Source organism: Cylas formicarius, unplaced genomic scaffold (genome assembly GCF_029955315.1).
Source record: "Cylas formicarius isolate icCylForm1 unplaced genomic scaffold, icCylForm1.1 PGA_scaffold_1__22_contigs__length_36826433, whole genome shotgun sequence".
NCBI lineage: Eukaryota > Metazoa > Arthropoda > Insecta > Coleoptera > Brentidae > Cylas > Cylas formicarius.
In genome coordinates, this window is record NW_026844264.1 from 25,683,934 (window position 1) to 25,704,946 (window position 21,013).

A 21,013-nucleotide genomic window follows, 5' to 3' on the forward strand; every position below is an offset into this window, starting at 1 on the left:
TTAATTGCAGACGTAATAAAAAAGACGTACCGTAAAAAAATCTCGATGATATTTTTTTTTTACTACAATTCTAGTATCTTGTATATTCTAGTATCTAGTATCAAATTATCTTGTTATAATTGTAATAATAAAGACCTCTTATTATCCTTATAGCAGTTCGTAAATAGCAAGTCTTGTGGCGAGACCAGTCAACAGCCTATATTATCGCATTGAACACGGGACTAAATGAAAAGAAACTCAAAGTTTTAAAAATAATGCGTAATTGAATTATAAACATTCTCCGTCGGTGATGTCTTAATTTAACTATTAACGAAATTTAGTCAAATACTTTAAAAATTTGAGAAGAAAAAAGGACAGAAGTAAATAATTGTTGGCAAAAATGTATGTAACGCATCTAAATTGTAGCATGTCGTGGAAATCTCGGTAAGCTTGCCTTCTCAGTAAAATGTTATTGTGTATATTGTAGTAGTTACAGAGGTCAAATTTAACATAAAAAATCGCAAAAGTGTAATGTTGGATGGCCTTCTCTGGTTCGCCCGAGATCTATCTTAATTGGCCAAAAACAAGCACCGGTCTTAAATATTTATGTATAATTTTTGATGATTTCGCTTGCGAAATCCGTCGGAAATTATTTATTAAATTTAACAGCACCACCAACAAGTGGTAAACCGAAAATAGCAATTAAATAGGCAGGTAGTAAGTAAGTAAGAAGTAAGTAAAAATATATAACTAAATGAAGCTAATTTTTGTTTTAAAATATGATCAAAGAGAGACCTAAGCTGTAAGTTAGTTTTACCCGTTTCTTATATACAAGTAACATATAAAATCTTCGGATTGAGTAAAAGAAAACGGGCTACTGATCATAATTTATTAATATGTAATGTCAACAGAGAACATCAGTTAATTATAATAAACTCGCTTTGACCCCGGCTTTTCTGAAGTGAAAATGCTAAATGAATATTTGTATATTGGCAATCATTTATAGGTTTCAAAAAGGCCTTGTATATAAGAAATGGAATATTAATGACAAACAAAAATTTTGTAATTAATTATTATATACTTTTAGTTTCAATAGTTGAAATAATTTAAGAAAGTGAAACAATGTTTCTCAAATTACAATTTCTTAATTATTTATAATAATTTTGTCCAACTTACTACCCGCTGTCCTTCCAAACAGTTTATTGCTGTAAGGGATGAAATATTTATTGTTTTTTTGAAATAAATATTCGTATCGCCCGCAAAGAGCAATATTGCGTTACTTGTGTAACAATAACAAACAATAAAACAACAATGGGCTGAGGGTAGATTCTTGTGACACCCATAAATTGTGATTTACAATTAACAAAAATCGCTTGGTTGTTTCAGAGAAAAGAGAGAACTGTCAATATGAAATATTATTTCACTCTTCCCTTGCCAAGAAAACTAATTAGTCGGCCATTTTTCTTTTCGTTCTCAGCTCAATACATGTCTTTATGAGAAAAAATTGATTTACATAGGATCCGCAACTAAATTTGCTTCATTCCTGATGCGACAAAAAATAACGAATGAAAAACATCGCCAATTATTCAACCTTGGCAAAAACTGGGTCATGCGCTTCCAGAGCTGCCTCTTTTAATATTTTCTAAACAAATTTACAAAATGTTTATTTGATTTAGTGCTGACCCGCAATTTAATTTTTTCAAATGCGTGTCATTACCGATGTTATGAGCGGCCGACGTAATTATAGAAATAAAATGAAAACTGGTAACATCAACGTGTACTTGGTCCTGATAGCAATAATTAGTGTAGCTTTGGAGACCCCGGCCGTTCAGGGAAAAGACGCATTACGTAAGTTCTTCATCATTTTTTTTCTTAAATGGCGTAACCATTTTTTTTATTCGGTTCTCGGAGACGCGTCTAACGAATTAGTTAATAAATAGAGTGGCGTAAACTATATTCATTCGTTTGTATTGGTTGCTGGTCGTTTATACAGAGTGAGCGTTCTATAATGGTATACAACTATTTATTATTTATATGACGGAGTGATAAATAAAGTGATAACTTGAAAACTGTAAAAATTATTGGAATTAATTAATTTTTTTTTAAGCTGCTTGCGATATTTCATTTAAGTGACGAAGCTAAAAATTAGATGTATAATATATATAGTACCGCTCAAATGTTTTAATCTCGTGTTACGTATTAGGTACATGTAAAATAAAACACAACATCATGGATATGTTATATATTGATATATTCAATGTGTGGTTGATTGTGTGTCTCTGCGGAATGATTCGTGCAATTCATTAGCGGATTGCTCTGAGTTACTGAGACAGCTGAACTTTCATATTCCTTTAAGGAGTGTAAAGGCATCACCTGTATTTCATTAGTAACTGCAAGACAATTTTTTGATCAAAGGTCCTCTCTATCGGTCGATGAAATGATTGAATGACTTCTGTAATGATATTGACGTTTTTTGTCTTAGTCGCTCACAGTTTACCACATTGATTAAAAGTAAATTTCAAATACTATTCACTATTACTTTGCCGGAGTGTATATAGTTGACTACTTATTGTATTTATAGTTATAGTTCTCAAGATGAAATTGTCAGAGAGTAAAGATCGTTATTATTATATATGCAATGACTTATGAAGGGACTCATGTATGTATATTAATTAAACTCCCTGACATAAATGTCAGACCAAGTAACAAGTTTGGAATGCATTCATTCATTCATTCATTAAATACGGATGTTTAGTTGTTTCCACTTTCATTCCAAAGAAAGCGGCAATTGGGTATCCGTTTCTAAGTCTGCTGTGCTTTTACATATTTTAACCTAAAAATAGGCAAGTTACTCTATTTTGAGCTAACAATGGTTGTTGCTAAAGGATTTTGCCTTTATGTAAACACAACTTATATTTCATTTCACTAATAAAGATACAACCAATCAATCAATGCTTTAATTCACCCTAAATAAAACAAAAGTTCGTTCGAGTAAATAATAATAATAAAGAGCTCTTATTTTTTTATGAACATAAATACAAAATATATTAAAGCATGTACAAAGGTGTTCGTCTATTTTTTATATATCCGCCTCATTCAGCGTAATTGTAAATTAATCTAAATATGTTTTAGCGTCATTTTTAAAAATTTGCCGGAGGTCTGACACTAAGCTGAAAGAATGCATGAAGGAGTCGATAGAAACCCTGCGTCCCCTATTGGTCGATGGTATTCCTGAATTTGATATACCTAGTATAGAACCTCTGATTATTCCGGAGGTGATCATAGATCAAGGAAATGGACCGGTATCCGTCAAATCGATATACCGAGACATCAATGTACACGGACCCTCAGAATTTGTAATCAAAAATGTCAGGTAAGTCTACAGATACAGATACAGATACAGATACAGATATCCAGTTTTTGGAAGTTTTCTGTGGCGTTTCTTTTCTTTTTATAGAAATGGAAGTAAGAATATAATTTTACAATACTTACTGATCTCTATCACTAAATGGCAAAAGTCATTTTTATATAGTTGCATATTTTCGAGAAAATAAACTTGTAGTTTTTATTTATTTCTTAAAAATAGGCAGCAAGCAGTCCCATTGTTGGTGTATTATTTATAAATAATGCTGTAGGGGTCGTATTACTTTGTCATTACTTTATTATTTCAAAGTTTCTGCTACTGCAAGCATTTCAGCCAATTTGAAATGTGAAAACAACAAAGCTCGAACAAAATTTGGTTTTGCATGAAAAAAAAGCAGCTTTAAGTTTTCCAAAAATAAGATATTTTCTATTATAAACCAAGCACGCAATGTAAAAATTTAAAGCAATATATTTTTATTACTGGAAAATTTTAAATAACATATGTCTCAGGAACTAATCGTGGAAATTGTGTTTGCGGTGTCTTTCATTATTCGTAACATTATTAAGGTAGTTAATTTGTTTTTGATGCAGCGTGTATTGCCACAAATTTCATTTAGCAATTTATTATTTTAGATTCGACTTCGATAAGGACAAAGTAAAGGTGAAAATTTGGTTCCCTTGGCTACAAGTAAACACGAACTATTCCATGGACGGCAGGATTCTAATGATGCCGATCAAAGGATCAGGATTGAGCTACGGCAATTACAGTAAGCTTTATTCTACTTTCTACCACTGTTACGAACTCCTACATTTCACAGGGTGATTTTTCAAATATTTATAAAGTAAAAAGTTACTATAACCTATATAAAATGCATACAATACAAAAAATAAAAAAAATGTAGAATAAACTTATTAGTCTGCATTAAAGAAAATATAAACATCGATTAATTTACGTAAAAATGATTAAGGAATTTACTTTTTATACCAAAAATATAATACGGTGTCCTACATAAACTCAAGACCCTTTGAAAGTGAGAAAAAACATGTAGATTCCGCCCTCTCCAAGAAATTGTTTAATGAGCAACAAATTCAAATTTTCCATGCCAGAAAAACTTCAAATTCCATTTTTTTTAATCGGAAAAAACAAAAATATAAATAAACCTTTGACTTTGACCATACATTTATAGAAACTTTTTACCTAAAAAATAATTAGGAAATCACCCCGCGCAATTTCGTAATTGTTTGTAGCCGACATAGACGCCACAGTATCCATGAAAGCTCAAAGGCTACAAAAGGGCAATGAAACTTTTTATAATATTAAAGATTTTTTCGTCGATTTTAACATCGGCAAGGCTTCGTTATTTTTCGACAACCTTTTCAACGGAGAACCCCAATTAGGTAAGCTTTTCTTGAAGCCCTTTGCGGACTTTAATTTCTACTGTTGTTGCAGGAGAAGCGATGAATCTATTTTTAAACGACAACTGGAAGAGCGTGTCGAAAGAAATTAAACCCGTGCTTGAGGATACAATAGCAAAAATTTTCAAAAAGTTTTCCAACAAAATATTTCATAAGTATCCGATCCGGGTTTTGTTTCCCGAGTGAATTTTAAACCCGGCCCCAGCGCCATTTTCTCTCTAAAGTTTTCTAATTTATTCAATATTTCGTTAAGAGAAATAATATATATTTTAATTTATAAAATACGTACATTCATATTTACAAACGCAAATAAATTAAGATAATTTTGATGCTATATGTGATTTGCCATATACTAAACAACTGGTAATAATTAAAAAGCTAGTAAAATAACATTGAAGATAACTTCGCCCTACCATGGAAGAAATCTACTAAATAAAAATGAATCAGTATTTAATCGGTTTTACATTATAAAATTTGTAAGATGCTTCAACTGAAATAAAATAATAAAGAATAATGAACCTCTGTGATAAATACTTTCAACCATGTTAATATTATCACAATTCATCCCTTTTGCCTATTTCGTTTTCAACTAGCCGAGGATTTGCATTCAATTGCCTCCAAAATTTAGCCCTGTCGAGCAACAACCCGTTTCTCATCCCGCTGCCCTTGGAATCGATGTAATAGTATTCCATATTGTCCGACTGTATAGGGTGCCACTTCTCGCGGATTGTTTCGTCTGAGTCATCGGGCGTAGGTTCACTTAAAACAGAATGAATGTTTTCAATTACCGAATGTCTGAAAAAGTATAAATAGCCTAATATTTATGAAAAAAAACTCACCCAGTTCTCGCAAAATTTGTCCATAGCTTGGTGAATAGTTCCGTCACATAAATGTCGTCATCATTTGGCTTAACGTCTGGGAAAAGGTCAAGACCCACAGGGAACAAATATTGTAGGTCATCCGCGTGGCATACCCCTACAATACACACGCGCGTCGTTGAGAAGAAAATTGTCACGTGAGGCAGAAAAGTGCAGTCAAAATTAACCCATATTATCCCAAGCAAAAAAAAATGAAAAAATACTTTTTTGCTCTGAAATTATTTATTTATTTAAACCTCGAAACATACAAAAAAAATACTGGTGCGTAAACGAATCACTGGGAAAAAACATTAAATAATGTTTTGGGGCACATAAGATGTAACATATAATGTATACATAATTATACAAAAGAAAGTTCAAATTCGACAGAAAACAACTAAAAGAAGATTGTTTTCCAAATAAAACCTGATTTGATACAAAAAAACGCACAATATTTTATGGTGCGTGAGCGCACCACTGGTAACACCCGGTTTCATTTTTGGTGATATTTTACAATGCATGAAGTATGTAAATGCACATTGCACTTATTACAAACGTAAATTGTGTGGCTGTGGCAGATTCTACATCTCCTACGGGCTTTATAAGTATGAACAATCATGAGGTAACCAGAAAGCCTATTTTTTTAGTTCCTCACATGATCTAAATTCATCGGATATAGGTGTGTGAGTGTACTCAATCTGATCTTTCTTCCATTTGACAGTAGAAAGAAGCAAGTTTGTCTCTTGCAGAAAGCATACGTCTTGTTTTGAATTCCAGGGTTTCATCATCTGATGAGTCCCATTCAGGTTCAGTAGTTGATGAATTACAGGACTGTTGAAGGACAGCTGTGTCATTCGGTGTATATAACTCGAAAGTTCCAACTATATCTATATCCAAACTGTTGTAGATTTATGTTATAGTTCAAATCTTCTTCGTCAGTCAAGGTATCTACGTCGGGTGGAATATAGACCTCATCAATATGTTCTGTAAATATGTTTTCACGTTATTTTTAGCATAAATTTACAAGGAATGGAATGCTACAATACATAAGAATACGTAAATCCAAATAATACTTACGACTTTCATTGTTAATGTCCTCATCCATCACGATCTCCTCCATAGCCACCTCTAATTCCTTTTGAGTCAAATACCTCGGAAATGCCATATTTTACGAACTATAACGTTCACTGCACAAGGCACAAACTAATACTAAAGAAGACGCTAATTGTTGCTAAAGTTTTGTTTCACAGATAAAACCAGCACCAGTAAATATCAGACTCAGACAAAATGGGTTAAAGACATTTGTTTCTTACTCACCGTAATCGGTATCTCCCCCGCCGAATATCTTGGAGAAACTCGCCGAACCTCGATACCCGAAAAGATAGTAATAGACGGGGTGCTGCGAATATGTTTTGTGCAACACGGCAGTCTCGTCAGCGCAATTCAAAAACCACCCGTCGGTGTACATCTATAATACAACACGTCTAAGAAGTTTAACGCAATAGGTGCATTGGTTATTAGAATTCCTAGTTTGTTCTTTAATAATCACTAGCTAAAAAATATGAGGAAAAGTACTAAAAACATCTAAAAGTGATTTTTATTTATAAATTTGTTTTTTTCGGGACTAATAATATAATCTCTACTGAAGGTGCAGTACCGCCTGTTTCAAAAACGACGATAGGAAGAAGATTATTGAATTAAACTTTTATTAAAACCGACTTATAATACTCTGCTAAAGGATTATATTAAAACACATAATAAAGCCTCTGTGAAAACAATGGCATATATAAAAACGTCTGGTAATAATTTTGATATCAAAAATAGATACAAAGAATTTTTTTCGAATGATTCATTTAAAAAAATAAAATAACATTTTTAAAGTGTCTATCTATGATGAATCTCTAGACTTATTCTATATTTTCTACTCGCTTCTCGAAAATGCCCAGTTATACACCGATCTAGCGTATGTCAGTTTTGTTTTTCACGGATCTGAGCCACTTCGGACATCTCCGGGAAATTACTGCACGGGTTTGCGAACAATCGGATGTTTTCGGAGATATTACCGAACGGCTGGAATTTTCCCGTTTTGTATGTACCCCAAAAAATAACGGTTGTAGAAAAAATTTAGTGTATGCAACACGTTTGGTAAACTTTATAAGCCACTCGTTTATTAAGCACTCGCTCCGGTCGTGCCAAATAAGCTTGTAACTCAAATGCCATTTACCACACTGGTTGCATAATATACTATTAAACATTAAAATAATATGAATCAATTAAAACTTTTTTTTATCCTCTTTGACCTATGATTTCGTTATGGAAATTACAAGTAATTGGTGGAAGTATACTGGAATTATATTGATAATATTAGGTAATTGAATTTTTTAGGTCGCTCAAAGCAGGTTTCTGAAATATCGTAAACTTAAGTTCTGTAGAAATAGAAGAATATGCTATACTATAAGATGAGAGACAAAATATTGTAAAATTTGAAAATTTCTTAAAACCACAAACAAACAACTGTAATCTAAAAGAATCCCTTCAAGAACTTCACCATTTAGTAACTTACTAATATAAAAATCATTTTTTTAATTTGTGTTTGTCTACCGAGCGACTCCCGAATATGTGCTGTGGATGAAATTTTTTTTTTTTGGACTACACTATTAAAACTAAAGAATGATATCAAAATACAATAATTTGCCAAATATGAATGATGAATGATGACTTAGATTTTAGCTGTGAACTATATGTTGTTAATTTGTTGTAGAATTTACCAAAAAATCGTTTTATTTGCTGACTTTTATGTTTTTTTTGTCTAGATTGGGTGTGTCAAAATATGTTTTGTCATATCCTGAATACATGTCAGAATTTATATATTTTTTTAAGAAGTGCTATTTCAAGAAAGATAAGTTTCGTTTGCATCGTACTTATTTTTAATATGCTTGTACTTTGATATTATTTGTTTTAAAAACCTTTTTTAGTTATAATTATTTAGGTAATTAGGGGTACATAGATCCACTACTAAAATACAGCTCGAAAATTTGAAAAATCACTACAGCAGAATTTTGCGTAATTGCCTGATTCTGTGCAAAACATAGATTTGGTTTCACTTACGTTTACCACTTCCTTGGACTTCGAAGCATTGACTTTGTCGCCGCCAAAGTAGAATTGTCTTATTTGCTTGGTAACCGAGCTGACATCTGCAGCCGTTTTCTGGTACATCAAACTTATCGGTACCACCTTGTCAAACTCCCTATCCAATTCCGTCAAAAGATGCGGATTCCCTAACACACCTGCAGTTCGATAACAACAGTTAAGTAGATGCTTAATGGGTAATACATAGGTAAAACGAGAATTTACTAACGACTGTAGAAAAATAACCATCTCTCTTTATTGAATTCCATTATTTTAAATTCTGTCCCAACACTAATACTCACCATTGCCAAAGAAAATAATGCTCTGAAGTTATTAATACTAATATTTATTTTGTATAAGGGAAAGGGCGTTTGAAATTTCTTGGTCACCGTGAATCTTTAAAATGAATAATAATCTTCAGGTGGTTCTTAAAAATTCTAGTGAACTAACTTTTAAACATTATATATATATATATATATATATATATATATATATATATATATATATATATATATATATATATATATATATATATTTTGGCAAATGCAGCATTGTCGTATGTACCCAAAGCTAGTGGCAACTAATCAAATTCTTTTGTTTGACTTTAGATAGGCGAAATTATCCAGTAATTTTAATGAAATACTTGACTGGGCCGAGTTAAAACAAAACTTTTTGTTACTTATTAAACCGATGCCTGGGATCTTGAAAAACGGTGCAAAATCGGTGGGAGATGGGTATAGCAATACACACTGTGTTGCATTAACAAGAAATCATTTTTTATAATTATCAAATTTCAGAAAATTGAATTTTTGAGTAACTTGTGAATGTAAATAAACATTAAATTTATTTACCTAGGATTTTCTACAAAATAATATTTATTCAACCTATCTTGTTAGAATGTAAGTTAGAATTTTATATTTTCAATATATATATATGGCAACACTGCATTGGTAAAGGTAAGTTTTATTATATAGGTCATGCCAAACCTTTTACAATCATGATAAGTACATTGGAAATGAACTTACCCGCTCCTCTAAGGCCGCCATCTTCAGAAGTAACACCGACGACGAAAGGTACCTGAGCACTTTTGCCGCCTTTATTATAGTCACCGGTTCTTCCGTTAAAAAAGCACCCTCCACGTTTGGTTCCACTGTAGGCTTAAATGGTATCATCGGATCGAAATCCCATTCCTGAAAGAACATACTTTTTTACTTTTTAATTTTCATTAGGAAACGTTCAATATACCATAAACATTACGTCGTTTCGTACAAAGTCCAGGGGATCCCCAATCCTCCTCAAACATTCCACCATTTGTGTGGAACAGTTCGTCGGGCAGTTTAACGTCACAGCAAGTTTTTTGGAGTGGTCGACTGACTCTCCTTTCGGGGCGAAGGCCCATATGCATTGCGAAGTGCCACTCTGTGCTATACCTCTACTAAACAGACCTAAAATATGTGATATTGAAAGCAACGCACGTATTCATTATTAGAATAATTAGCGTTAACAAAAAATATCGGTTCCGATAAAAGGAAAATTTAAATCAAAACAAGGACATAAGTCAGTCCATCAATCAATTTTATGATTTATAGTGAATATTAAATCACGATAAGTTTTTTATAATAGAATTATGCTGTTTTAAATTTAATTTCCTACGCATATCGAGAACTAAGTGGAGTTACTTGTGGCTATAAAGAATAATAATGAAAATAAACTAGTGTGACATTGAGATATAGTCAAATCCATTCCTATGTATATATAGGCTTATTTTTTTTTAATGGATATAGTACACTTTTTTTATTACATAGTATATATATCATAGGAATCTCATGGTTTTGTTAAAACTATTTATTTTAATTACTAAAATGTCAGTAAATGTACAAATCTCATTGGTAAGAAAATCCAAAATTAATAGTAACAGTACCGATATTTGGTCCAACACTGGAGATAAACCACATGTCTCACTATTTCTCGCATCTGCCATCTATCAAAATATTTGCTTGAACTTTTCAAAACCGCTGGCACTGGAAGACCTCTCTAATGGGCAGTAATATTCAGTATTAAAGAAAATATTTTACAAGACATCTTTTACACATGTTTCAAAGTTATTAATTTAAATTTCAGTTAGATACCAAAAACTATGATTTATCATGACTATTAGTTGATGTGCAACCATGTGCTACAGTGGAACAATTTCTGAATAAATGTTGCCTTATAATATTTCTTTTTGCCTTACATTAATTTAAAAACTTATCCATAGTTCAATAATTAAAATGAGAACTGCAATTTCGCGGCGACAACTTGTTTACGTTAAAAATAACCCAAACGATTTATTTCTCGCCCTATTTTCAATTATTTAGATATCAAGCGCTTGTTTAAATGTATTGGTGACATCTAAATACAGCATTTACCTTTACTCATTGGTGACAACATGTGGTAATGAACGCTGGCTCCTCCAGCCGATTCACCAAACAGAGTCACACTCTTGGGATCACCGCCAAATGATTCGATGTTCTTTTGAATCCACTTTAAAGCCAAATTTTGATCCTTTAGTCCGTTGTTGCCGGGCACCACTTCATCGCCGGTACTTAAAAATCCCAATGCACCTAAATAACAGGATTGTTAAAAAAATTGTCTTATTATTAAATGAATGCATATACTTACCCAGTCGGTAATTAGGGATGACCAAAATCACATCTCTGTCGAGGAGTATATCGGGACCGTACCATTCCGAGTTGCCTCCCCCGCATAGCCAACCGCCCCCGTGGAAAAACACCATCACAGGAAGTAAATCACTATCTTGGGTTGGAATCTAAACAAGTTTCCTCGTAGAAGCAACGGGTATAAATTGTTTGATTAAAATGGATGAAAACTACATTTTTCACTTCACTTTTGTAGAAACGATGTTTTCAGCAACATCATGCATTCCAAAATAAGCACAGTAATATGAAAATGAAAATAATCGAAATAACATGGCTCGTGGTCAACACTCTACCTACTTTTTTCTATTCCGCTACAGTTTTTTGATTATTTACTATTTTATAATATATATATCAAATACCTTTGGCGTGTAGACATTTAAATACAAGCAATCCTCTTCCCCTTTGAAAATATTGGACCGTCGGTAAATATCCCTTTGGGGACACACGGGGTGAATTTTAGTTGCGTTGAATACCCCTTTAAATGGAGGTAATGGAACTGGTGGCTAAAACACGAAAAAAAAATACGCTATATTATTATCCTATCCTATCCTATCCTGTAATTCTATGCTCAGGCTTAAACTGTATCAGTTGGCCCACTCAATATTGTTCAAATATTATATTGGCAATGTTGAAAAATAATTTGTTATATGATAAAACCTTTATTTAAAAAATAGTCTTCGTCAATATTGAGAATTTGTTTGTCATTACTCTTTACTTTTTGCGAGTTTAATTTTATGTTTGCCGTTTCTTGTACCAATGGAATATGGAAAGTTTATTTGTGCATATCCTTTGTTTATGATGTTATTCCCATAATAAATACCATTTTTAGTCACTTGAGTCTTTTTATTGCGTCTTTATTTTATTATATTTCTTATATTTTATACTTTTTATATCTTAATCCGAGATTTATGATTCATTATAAATTGTGCACTCGATATTAGTGAGAAAAGACCGATATCGCAACAACATTAATTTTCCCATCTCGCCTTTGAAATGTTGGGCCAATATTTTTCAATGTAAGGTTATGCAATTCGCACGCAGGCTACGATTGTTTAAAATATCTTACGAGCACCTTTTAATGCCTATGTCCCGAAAATATTTGCCTCGAGCTTGGTTCTAAAAGATTTTTTTTTGTTATTGGTTTCTCGTTATCCTTGCGAGATTACTAATTGTTATAAGTAACCGTAAGTAAATAGTCCGGATTCAGCGAGCAGAAAATTCCCATTTAATCGCAAAAAGCGCGAAAGTGTTATTGCGGCAACCTAGATTAAACTGCACGGGATGGTAATGCGCGAAATTCGATATGCCTTACCGTATTATACACAATTAAGTGCGTGAGCGCGTAAATAAATATTCAACGGTTTTAATTAATTACAATATTTATTTGATTTGATCGCATGTCGATTTTATAATGGCATAACATGACAATTTTTACACATAATTGTTTTTAGAAAGGGAAATTTTCAAAAAATTCGTCATTGCATAATATTAGTATATTTAAACCACGTCATTTTCAGTACAAAATACATTCACTGTTTTTTTTTGTTAAAGAGTAGTATTTGCAACTTGCCCTAAGGATTTAACTGATACCATCGCCAAACAAATTTTTATACATTATTTCAACAAGACCCAGTATTTTGATATAAAAATACCAAAATAAAACAATTCTAATTCTCAACCAAACGCAATTGAAATAAAATTTGTTCTTGGTTAAGGTCTTCCCCAAAAGAGTTGATTGTTCTGCAACTTGCTTCAAGATGTTTATAATTATATAGGTGGGATAGTTTTAATTTATTAATTTAATGAAGGCACTATTATGTATAGGGTGGGCCTTTTATTTTGGGAGACTACCTTATCTCAGAAACTATAGGGAATGGACCCAAAAGTTAAACACAATAGTTAATTGTATTTAACGAACAATCAAAAATTAGAAGTTAACAAGGAATAATACTAATTGTAACAGTTGTTCAATATATACAATACAAGTAGCATTAAATATCCGATACCTTCTCTTAATCCGACGAATAAGTTCGTCGGGAGTGGGCGGATTGTGTTTATAAACTAACTAAATCTTTAAGTGTATCCCATAGAAAAAAATCTAAGTTAAGTCGTTGCTCCTAGGCGTAACTACCATTCTCCAAAATTAATGGTCTTAAATAGGTACTCATTTCTTGACTTCTGACTAGCCAAATTAAGTTTCGACGTCCCTTTTCAGGCATTTCATTTTCAACAAAGAGATAGATAATATTTAAAAGCTGTCAGTAGCGTTGGGAATTTACATTCTGATCAAAAAATACTGGATCTATTATTCTGAACCCCTAAATGGACCACCATACTTTGACAGAAGTTCCACCTGAACTTCTAACTTCCATATGTTTTTTATTATTCTTGTTTTTCCAGTAATTGGTATTTTTCCGATTAAATTTTAGTTGAAGTTGTAAATACGGACTCATCGGTAAGATTGTTGCAAAAATCTAACATGATGTAATCCCGTTGCACTATTCTGCACTGAACAGAACTTATAGTGCTTCCAGTTGTTTATTTAAAAGCACGTTCAAAGCGTTGTTCTTTTGACATCTAAAGACGCATTTCGTGTTAAATCTTCAGGTGTGTCTGCAAAATGCAACAAAATATTAAGGTGCTCTTCATTATTCAAAATAAACCCTGTGGAAGATCTTTTTTTTCGGGGCGCCTCCTTAATGAAAATTTTCTAATATAATCGCCAGGGTCCGATTTTTATTGTTCGATATGTAACTAAGATATCAATCTCTTCCTCTGTTTTAAACATAATACGGAAGCAGCCTGCTAGCACTTGTTTTGCTTACATTAAGTGAACTTATATGGCAACAGTAAAAATATTAGGCATATGAAACGTTATATAAAATTTCCTTTATTTTTGAATTCTAAATATAACAAGATTATTTAAAAAAAAAATCATTTTTAATCTTATTTTTCGAGTACCCTGTATTATTATGTATCGAAATTTCTTATGAAATCCGTTATTCCAGTCCTTTGCCTACAACCAAACTTACTCAAGTGAAACAATAAATGCTTCCGAATGAAGAAATTGGCAGATATTTCAGGTCTTGCAAACGTCATTTTCCACATAAAAAATTAAAAATATTAAAATCATTTAGATTTAGATATAGTCTAGAATTTTGTATAGAATTAAAAAATGAAGCAATATACCAGACGTTCCATTTAAAATAAGGATGTTGATACTAGCCCACGAAAAATGAACCACTCTGAACACACACATCAAAATAAATTGAAGGTTTGTAATATCCCCATTAACTTTTCTATTTAACTTTTTCCCAAGATAAACGGCCCATCCTAATTGCACGAGGAAACAATAGCAGGGTTAATAGATATTAATACTATCTTTTATTTGTTATTTTTTATCACCATTTGTTACAAATAATGAAAATAATATATTATTGTTATAATTTTAACTTAAAGAATAAATCTAAATAGTGTACTGAGTCAATTTTTTATTGTATTCTTAATACAAATCTTTTATTTTGCAATAAGTAATTTTCAGATTGACCATGAAGATCTTTCAGGAAACGTCTAGGTTAATAGGAAAAAACTTATGTTTAATTTCCAAAACTATATCCCCAAGATCTTGATGTTTATTGAAACACCCTGTATAAACTGATATAATGATCATTTATTGACATGTTTTTATTTTATATGTAATATATTTTATATATAATATATACCGATTCGATTTAGATACTAGCAAAGGTTTTTTTTTACAAAAAATACATTGCTACGACAACGATGTATGTTTATAAACCTTTTTCCGGGCAGTTCGAAATAAAATTTAATTATACGTATTTCGTAAGTAGGACCAATACTGATAAAATAAGTTACTTCTGATTGACTATGGATCTCAAAATTGTATATAATTATGCAGATTGGAAAAAAGAGAGTAGTAAAATTTGGTTCCGCGAACCTATAAACTTGTAGTGAAAGTATTCGTGGGTTTTAGTAACACGTTTGTAAAACACTTCACTTAATGTTTGTAATTGAAATAATATCAACACAAAAAGAATGAAATATTACATAAGTACCAAAAGAGGAAAATTAAAAACTAAAAATTCAAATCAATTATTCCACGTAACTACGGAATTTTCAAAAGTTTGTAATAAATTCTTTTTGCTTTTCCTTATTTTTGGAATATTAATATTTTCCAATGAATGAAAATGTTTGGTTTCTAGTAGTTCGTAGTAAGATTTTCGCTCCATATTTTTAATGCCATGTTTACCTTAAAACGCAAATCACCAATGGGTGGTTCAGCATAAGGAATGCCCATAAAACCGCTGAAAGTTTTACCGTTTCGAGTTGTCATGTAGCTTCCGCTAATGACACCACTTTCGCATTTCACTTGTGGTATTTTTCCATCACAAAAACTAACGAAAACCACCAATGCAAGAAACAAAGCCCGGATTTTCATCGTGGGCCAATCAAATTTGAACTCTCGCCGCGCTTACCAGTAGATAAATGATAGATATGAGCTGGTAAGAGATTTGCGAAGATTTATCAATTTAGTTGCTTTAAATATAACAGGTGGGAACTTATAGTAAGCGGTTGAATGTCTCACAACTTAATTTATACATGCAAAGTTCAATTAAAAGTATGTAAACTGCTGCTTATACAAAAGCGACAAATCTGATTAAATTTATTTTAGAAGTAAATTGCTGAGGACTCCAAAAATTTTTTTATTTCAAAATTGTTTCAACAGGCATACATATTTTTTATTCCTAGTGTAAGTGAAAGTGAAGAACAAAAAATATTTTTAGGTTTTTCAAGTTCTTTAAAACTTAGTTCGTGCAAAAATTTAGAAATACGGTTACGGGTGATGAGAGCTTTATATAGTACAATACAATACAATTAAAAATTTTTATTCGTTTCATAATTGATGAAAATTGTTTTCCTCCGATGTAACACTAAAATTTGTCTTGTAATGATAGCAAGGATAATTGGAAAAATGTGACCTTGCTTAACACAGATCATAAGGAAATAGCGAGTTATTTTTTTACCACTTTAATTACTGATGCAAGACGTTGAGTTTGTTGCCGGACTGTAGTTCTCATAATTTAAGCAATTTTCACGCAATTTAAGAAAACAAATTTATTTTTATATTATTCACATTCATTAATTCATTAATTTCACCGAGTGATTGAAATTGTTAACTGAGGAGAGTGTATATAATATTGGTATATTAATACGCATTCCTGTTTCGTGTACTTTCCGAAAAGTTTGGTTTTTTCGAAATAAGTCCAAAAGGTTGCAAAATATCAATTAAAAAAAATTCTGAAAAAATTAAGTTTTAACAAAATTTACTACCGACTGAGGGGTTTATTACAAGTTTAATATTTGGAGAGTAAAAAAATAAATAAGCCTGAGTTTGATAGCAAAATTATTCCTAAAAGAAAACAAAAAATATATTCTGTTCAAACACTATATATATATATATCAAAAAATAAATATCAAAAGAGTGTATTATTTAATTTTATTTTTTTTAATCGTATAATTTTATTGTATTTATCTATGGGCGAACCAATCTAAATGATTCATAAATCCAACTTTTTGTTTAAATAATTTTTATGTGACCACACGATTTTTCTGTGGCGTATTCTTTGAAGAATCTCACAATCTCTTAATAATTTAATTTTTCAAGTTGTTATAATTTGCGCATCCTCTAAGAATAGTTATAGTAATAGTAATGTGTGTCCGTGTTGAGAATATATTTTTTAAATATGTAAGCGGTTTATTACGCTTTAGATATATATATAACCTAATAGTTTTTACACTAATAAGTAACCAAAACAATTACAAAGCTGCAGTTTTTTTCCTTAATGTTTTATTTCGGTCTTGGACCGTAATTATCTCTTTTCCCAGTTAAGATTTGAATAATTATTCTCATTTAGTCTAAAAAATGTATAAAAAATATATAAAACGTTTATATAAAATAATACAGCAAGACTATATTTGAAGGGACATATTCAATATCCAATTTTTTTTTGAGTGCCACGATAGGTATTCTGGGTAATTCAAAATTAAAGTAAAATTATTGTTATTCTTTATTCAGATGATTTCGGGAGAATAAACATGTGAATTTTTGTCTATTAAAAAAACTTAAACGTTAAACTTACATGAGATGTTTCGTATACCGCATTATTAATTTATCAGTCATCGTACCACTTCTCGCCACTTTTTTTTAATAAGTACTCTTATTTGCAAGTCGTGTCCTGAGCAGTTAGTGGTACCGTGCCAACCATCATCGCACATGTATAATTCCCAGGTCCAGGATCGCAAAAAACCAGTTCTCCAAGTGGGTCCACCCAGTTCGCATATTCAACTTCATACAGTGTCTGCAAGGGATGATATTTTTAACTATACTTTTTCATTTCCTCTAAACTCACCCGATCTATGCCCACTCTTGTGGCGAGTTTCTGCATGCTGTAGCTATTAAATATACCCATCACTGTGGGAATCTTCAAATGTCTAGCCACGTCCATGCCCGCTCTCATTAGATGATACCCCAACCCTGCAATATAATTTAATATGGTCATTGATCGTTTTTAGGGAATGTACAAATTCTGAATTAAAAAAATGGCGCTAATGTCAATGATATCATGATATCAAAAGACTGCAATAAACGCTGACAAAATTTTTAGAACATAGTGTGAATTGAGTTGACGGAAGTAGTTGTACCTATATATAGGGAAATAAATAAAATTTTAATAATGTATAATGTAGTACGCGGGTTGTGACATCGGGTCTTCATCAAATTGAATGATAAGAGGTATTTAACTCATAATTGGAAGACTAACTATAGAAAGGTAGAGAAAAGGACAAATTAGACCACGCGATCTTACAGTCAGTTAGGCAACCGGCCGCACCTTCAGATTGAATAGTGGGTCACGAACCGCCGGAAGCTTTAAATGGAATAGTAATGAATCTATGATTTAGATATGAATGATGTAATATAAATATTTAGAAGACAATAAATCGAAATGTATTATAACCCTTTAAGAAATAGTAATTCAATTGTTCTGTTGAAGTTCCGTTGGCAATAATAGACTAGTGTGCTTTCGGTAGCTTTTAAGTTTCTTTCCTAACAACTTACGGGTGTTGGAGGTGACTTTTAATTTATTCTATTCCAAAGCCAACTTCGATAATTAAATCACGTATTTAATTTGCTTTAACGTTCTATAAGTTATGTAGAAGGAATTAAAATTGGGCTCTTGGCCGTTTTAATGGGTGGAAAAAAATGCGTCTTAAGATCGCTTATAAAAATAGCTAATGCAATGCAACTGTAGTGGATACTTAAGAATAGACAGACCTTGACCTCTGTACTCTGGCACAATACAGAGCAAGTAAAATTGAAGATAGGTGTCATGCTGGCATTCTTCAAACACATCCACTTTTCGGTTAACAAAATTCATAAATTCTGATATACTCTTGTAGGCGTTGCCTTCGACCAACATCGTTCTGCTGTAAATCCGAGCGAAATCGCTTTTGTTTACCACATTGAGCAGAAGAATGCCTGTTACTTTATTTTCATGTCCTAGAAGAGTTGTTGACTTTCATTTTAAAATTGAAATAAGATGATTGTATTGTATGCAATTGTGTAGAGTGATCATAATTAAAGTATTTTAACAGGGACAGAGTTTTTCTATACAAGATAAATCAGAGATAGAGAAATAGTTCTTTCCTGTTCCTATTAAAACATTCCAGTTACGATGACCCTGTATTATGCTACCCAAAGTCTCCTTTAGGCAATTTTGCGATTAAATTTTAACTTTTCTAAACATTTCTAATGGTGCGCCATTTGTTTTTCTATGCCATCACATCTTATGCCAATAAATTCAGCATAAAAACAACAATCAAAAACTGTTTTTATCATTTTAATATCACTAGAGACTGACGAAATACTGGGTACCTTTAAAGATACACATATTATGAAATCATGCAATCATATAAATATTAGATGTTTGTATCTTAAAATACGATTTAGGGCACAACGAATTTGGAATGCATTGTAATAAATAAGAATACTCAATACTCAATATTCTTCAAATATTCTTCAATATACCTTCATCTATAGCTATAATAGAAGTGCTGTCTTTAAGTTTATACATAATTCTTCTTCCGAACGATTCTTGTGATGAAGGATCATCAGCAATCTTCGTATTGCGAAACAGGACATCCTCGTTTATAAAATATTTCTAAAAATATTTTAAACAATTTATTCCGCCTAGAATATATACACAATGTAAATAATTAGGAATAGGAAAGATTAGGAACAAAGAGGAAGTAAAAAAACAAAATTAAAAAAAAATACAATGGCCAGTTTCTAAGCGGATAAAGATAATAAAAACATAATTAGTGTCCTATCGTCTACGAATGTAAGAATAAATGTGTTGACAAGACAAGTTGATTGTCATGCATCAATGATATTACTGCAAACAAATTTACTAAAATTTTAACATAATCTCATTATCATCGCCTACTATTAACATTTGCCACAACATGCACACAACAAACTAAAATAAATTCACCAGTTTTTAACTATATAACGAAAGAAAAACAGTAGCCTACACACTAATTGAAACACCACAAGCCACATTTTTTATATTCTATCTCAGTCAATTTCTGCTTCACGAACAAGCTTCTTTATGTTAGGACTTAAGAGACTGTAAGAAAACCTCAAAGCTAATCTCATCAGACTCTCCCTTCTCCCTAAAGCAGAACAAAATAATTATTTCTATTTATTACGGTGAATGCGCAAGGAAGTATAGCTTAAATCATACTTTGAAGCATCACAACGATATTGTTCGGTAGAAGCATGCATTATCCAAACAAGAAGAATAAATAAATTAATTATTTCGTAAATTGTAAAAATTCCCCTTCTTCGATTAAAAAAAAAACTTCAAAAATTGATATGACCGAAAAATTAAAATATATAAATGCCATAAATTTTAATGTCGATATTTGATTCTTGGTGGGAGTGGTTTCAAATTAATTATTTTTAGCTCTACTCAAACTTTCAGGCGAATATCAGGAAAACATTCTTTAAGAAATTTAAATTGAAGAGAGAAGAACGTAGGTGGTATGTTAATAAGCAGTTTCATTTATTAAATAAATGTTTAATTTAGTGAACTCGCTTGTTGGTAAATAGGATAGGGTTCAGTTAAGCTTTAAGGGAGAGGTGTTTACAAAATAATTTATTTGTTCGTAGCGAATTACCAAAATTATAGCTACCGCATCTTCATAATAATTCGATTTTAGATCTTGAATTTTAATTCCGCTACCCAATCTCCGCCAAACCAAAGGAGCAAAAATTTTTTCTTGCATCAATTTAATCTTATCCTCTTCCTCTTGTAATTCCTCTTTTAAGAGTTGTAATCTCTCTTCTTCCAGCCGCATTCTCCTGCTCATTGCCGCAAGTGCAATAAACTGAGAATTTTGAATGATCTTTAATGTTATAACAAATTTTTTGACATTTTTTTGGTATTTGCTGTCATTATCGAGAACGTTATAGAAAATGTGTTATTC

General features: G+C 31.5%; 3 protein-coding genes across 4 annotated transcripts; 1 reads left to right on the forward strand and 2 right to left on the reverse strand.

Annotated features, from left to right (window-relative positions):
* Positions 1-1,711: 1,711 nt before the first annotated feature.
* Positions 1,712-4,962, forward strand: LOC132696793 (protein takeout-like). 2 transcript variants are annotated; one of them, XM_060661827.1, is made up of 5 exons: positions 1,712-1,827; positions 3,112-3,352; positions 3,976-4,109; positions 4,591-4,740; positions 4,793-4,962. In XM_060661827.1, exons 1-5 carry the CDS (start codon positions 1,734-1,736, stop codon positions 4,942-4,944), a joined length of 771 nt encoding a protein of 256 aa, XP_060517810.1. In that variant the 5' UTR covers positions 1,712-1,733; the 3' UTR covers positions 4,945-4,962. The 2 variants fall into 2 exon arrangements, with proteins under 2 accessions (XP_060517810.1, XP_060517811.1); XM_060661828.1 differs by lacking the exon at positions 1,712-1,827 and adding an exon at positions 1,926-1,990.
* Positions 4,963-5,298: 336 nt separating this feature from the next.
* LOC132696789 (carboxylic ester hydrolase-like) lies at positions 5,299-15,936 on the reverse strand. The gene is given in 11 exon segments (XM_060661823.1): positions 5,299-5,517; positions 5,598-5,733; positions 6,933-7,083; positions 8,724-8,902; positions 9,770-9,841; positions 9,844-9,934; positions 9,990-10,189; positions 11,153-11,347; positions 11,406-11,553; positions 11,803-11,946; positions 15,714-15,936. Coding segments are annotated over 11 exon segments (1,710 nt in total). The 5' UTR covers positions 15,903-15,936; the 3' UTR covers positions 5,299-5,312.
* A 1,746-nt stretch (positions 15,937-17,682) lies between these two features.
* LOC132697139 (uncharacterized) lies at positions 17,683-20,896 on the reverse strand. Its single transcript, XM_060662432.1, has 5 exons — positions 20,705-20,896; positions 19,551-19,683; positions 18,798-19,022; positions 17,875-17,999; positions 17,683-17,823 (listed from the first exon to the last, which is right to left on the reverse strand). The coding sequence occupies exons 1-5, from the start codon at positions 20,894-20,896 to the stop codon at positions 17,683-17,685; spliced, it is 816 nt and encodes a 271-aa protein (XP_060518415.1).
* Positions 20,897-21,013: the final 117 nt, after the last annotated feature.

What these genes read in the sequence shown, in the direction of transcription:
- LOC132696793 (XM_060661827.1), top strand. Translation starts at nt 1,734, where the DNA reads ATGAAAACTGGTAACATCAACGTGTACTTGGTCCTGATAGCAATAATT. An exon ending in ATTGAGCTACGGCAATTACA is followed by an intron (nt 4,110 to 4,590) that starts GTAAGCTTTATT and finishes AATTGTTTGTAG; the next exon opens with CCGACATAGACGCCACAGTA. An exon ending in CAACGGAGAACCCCAATTAG is followed by an intron (nt 4,741 to 4,792) that starts GTAAGCTTTTCT and finishes CTGTTGTTGCAG; the next exon opens with GAGAAGCGATGAATCTATTT.
- LOC132697139 (XM_060662432.1), bottom strand. Translation starts at nt 20,896, where the DNA reads ATGAGCAGGAGAATGCGGCTGGAAGAAGAGAGATTACAACTCTTAAAA. An exon ending in TATTATAGCTATAGATGAAG is followed by an intron (nt 19,023 to 19,550) that starts GTATATTGAAGA and finishes CAACTCTTCTAG; the next exon opens with GACATGAAAATAAAGTAACA. An exon ending in CAAGAGTGGGCATAGATCGG is followed by an intron (nt 17,824 to 17,874) that starts GTGAGTTTAGAG and finishes CATCCCTTGCAG; the next exon opens with ACACTGTATGAAGTTGAATA.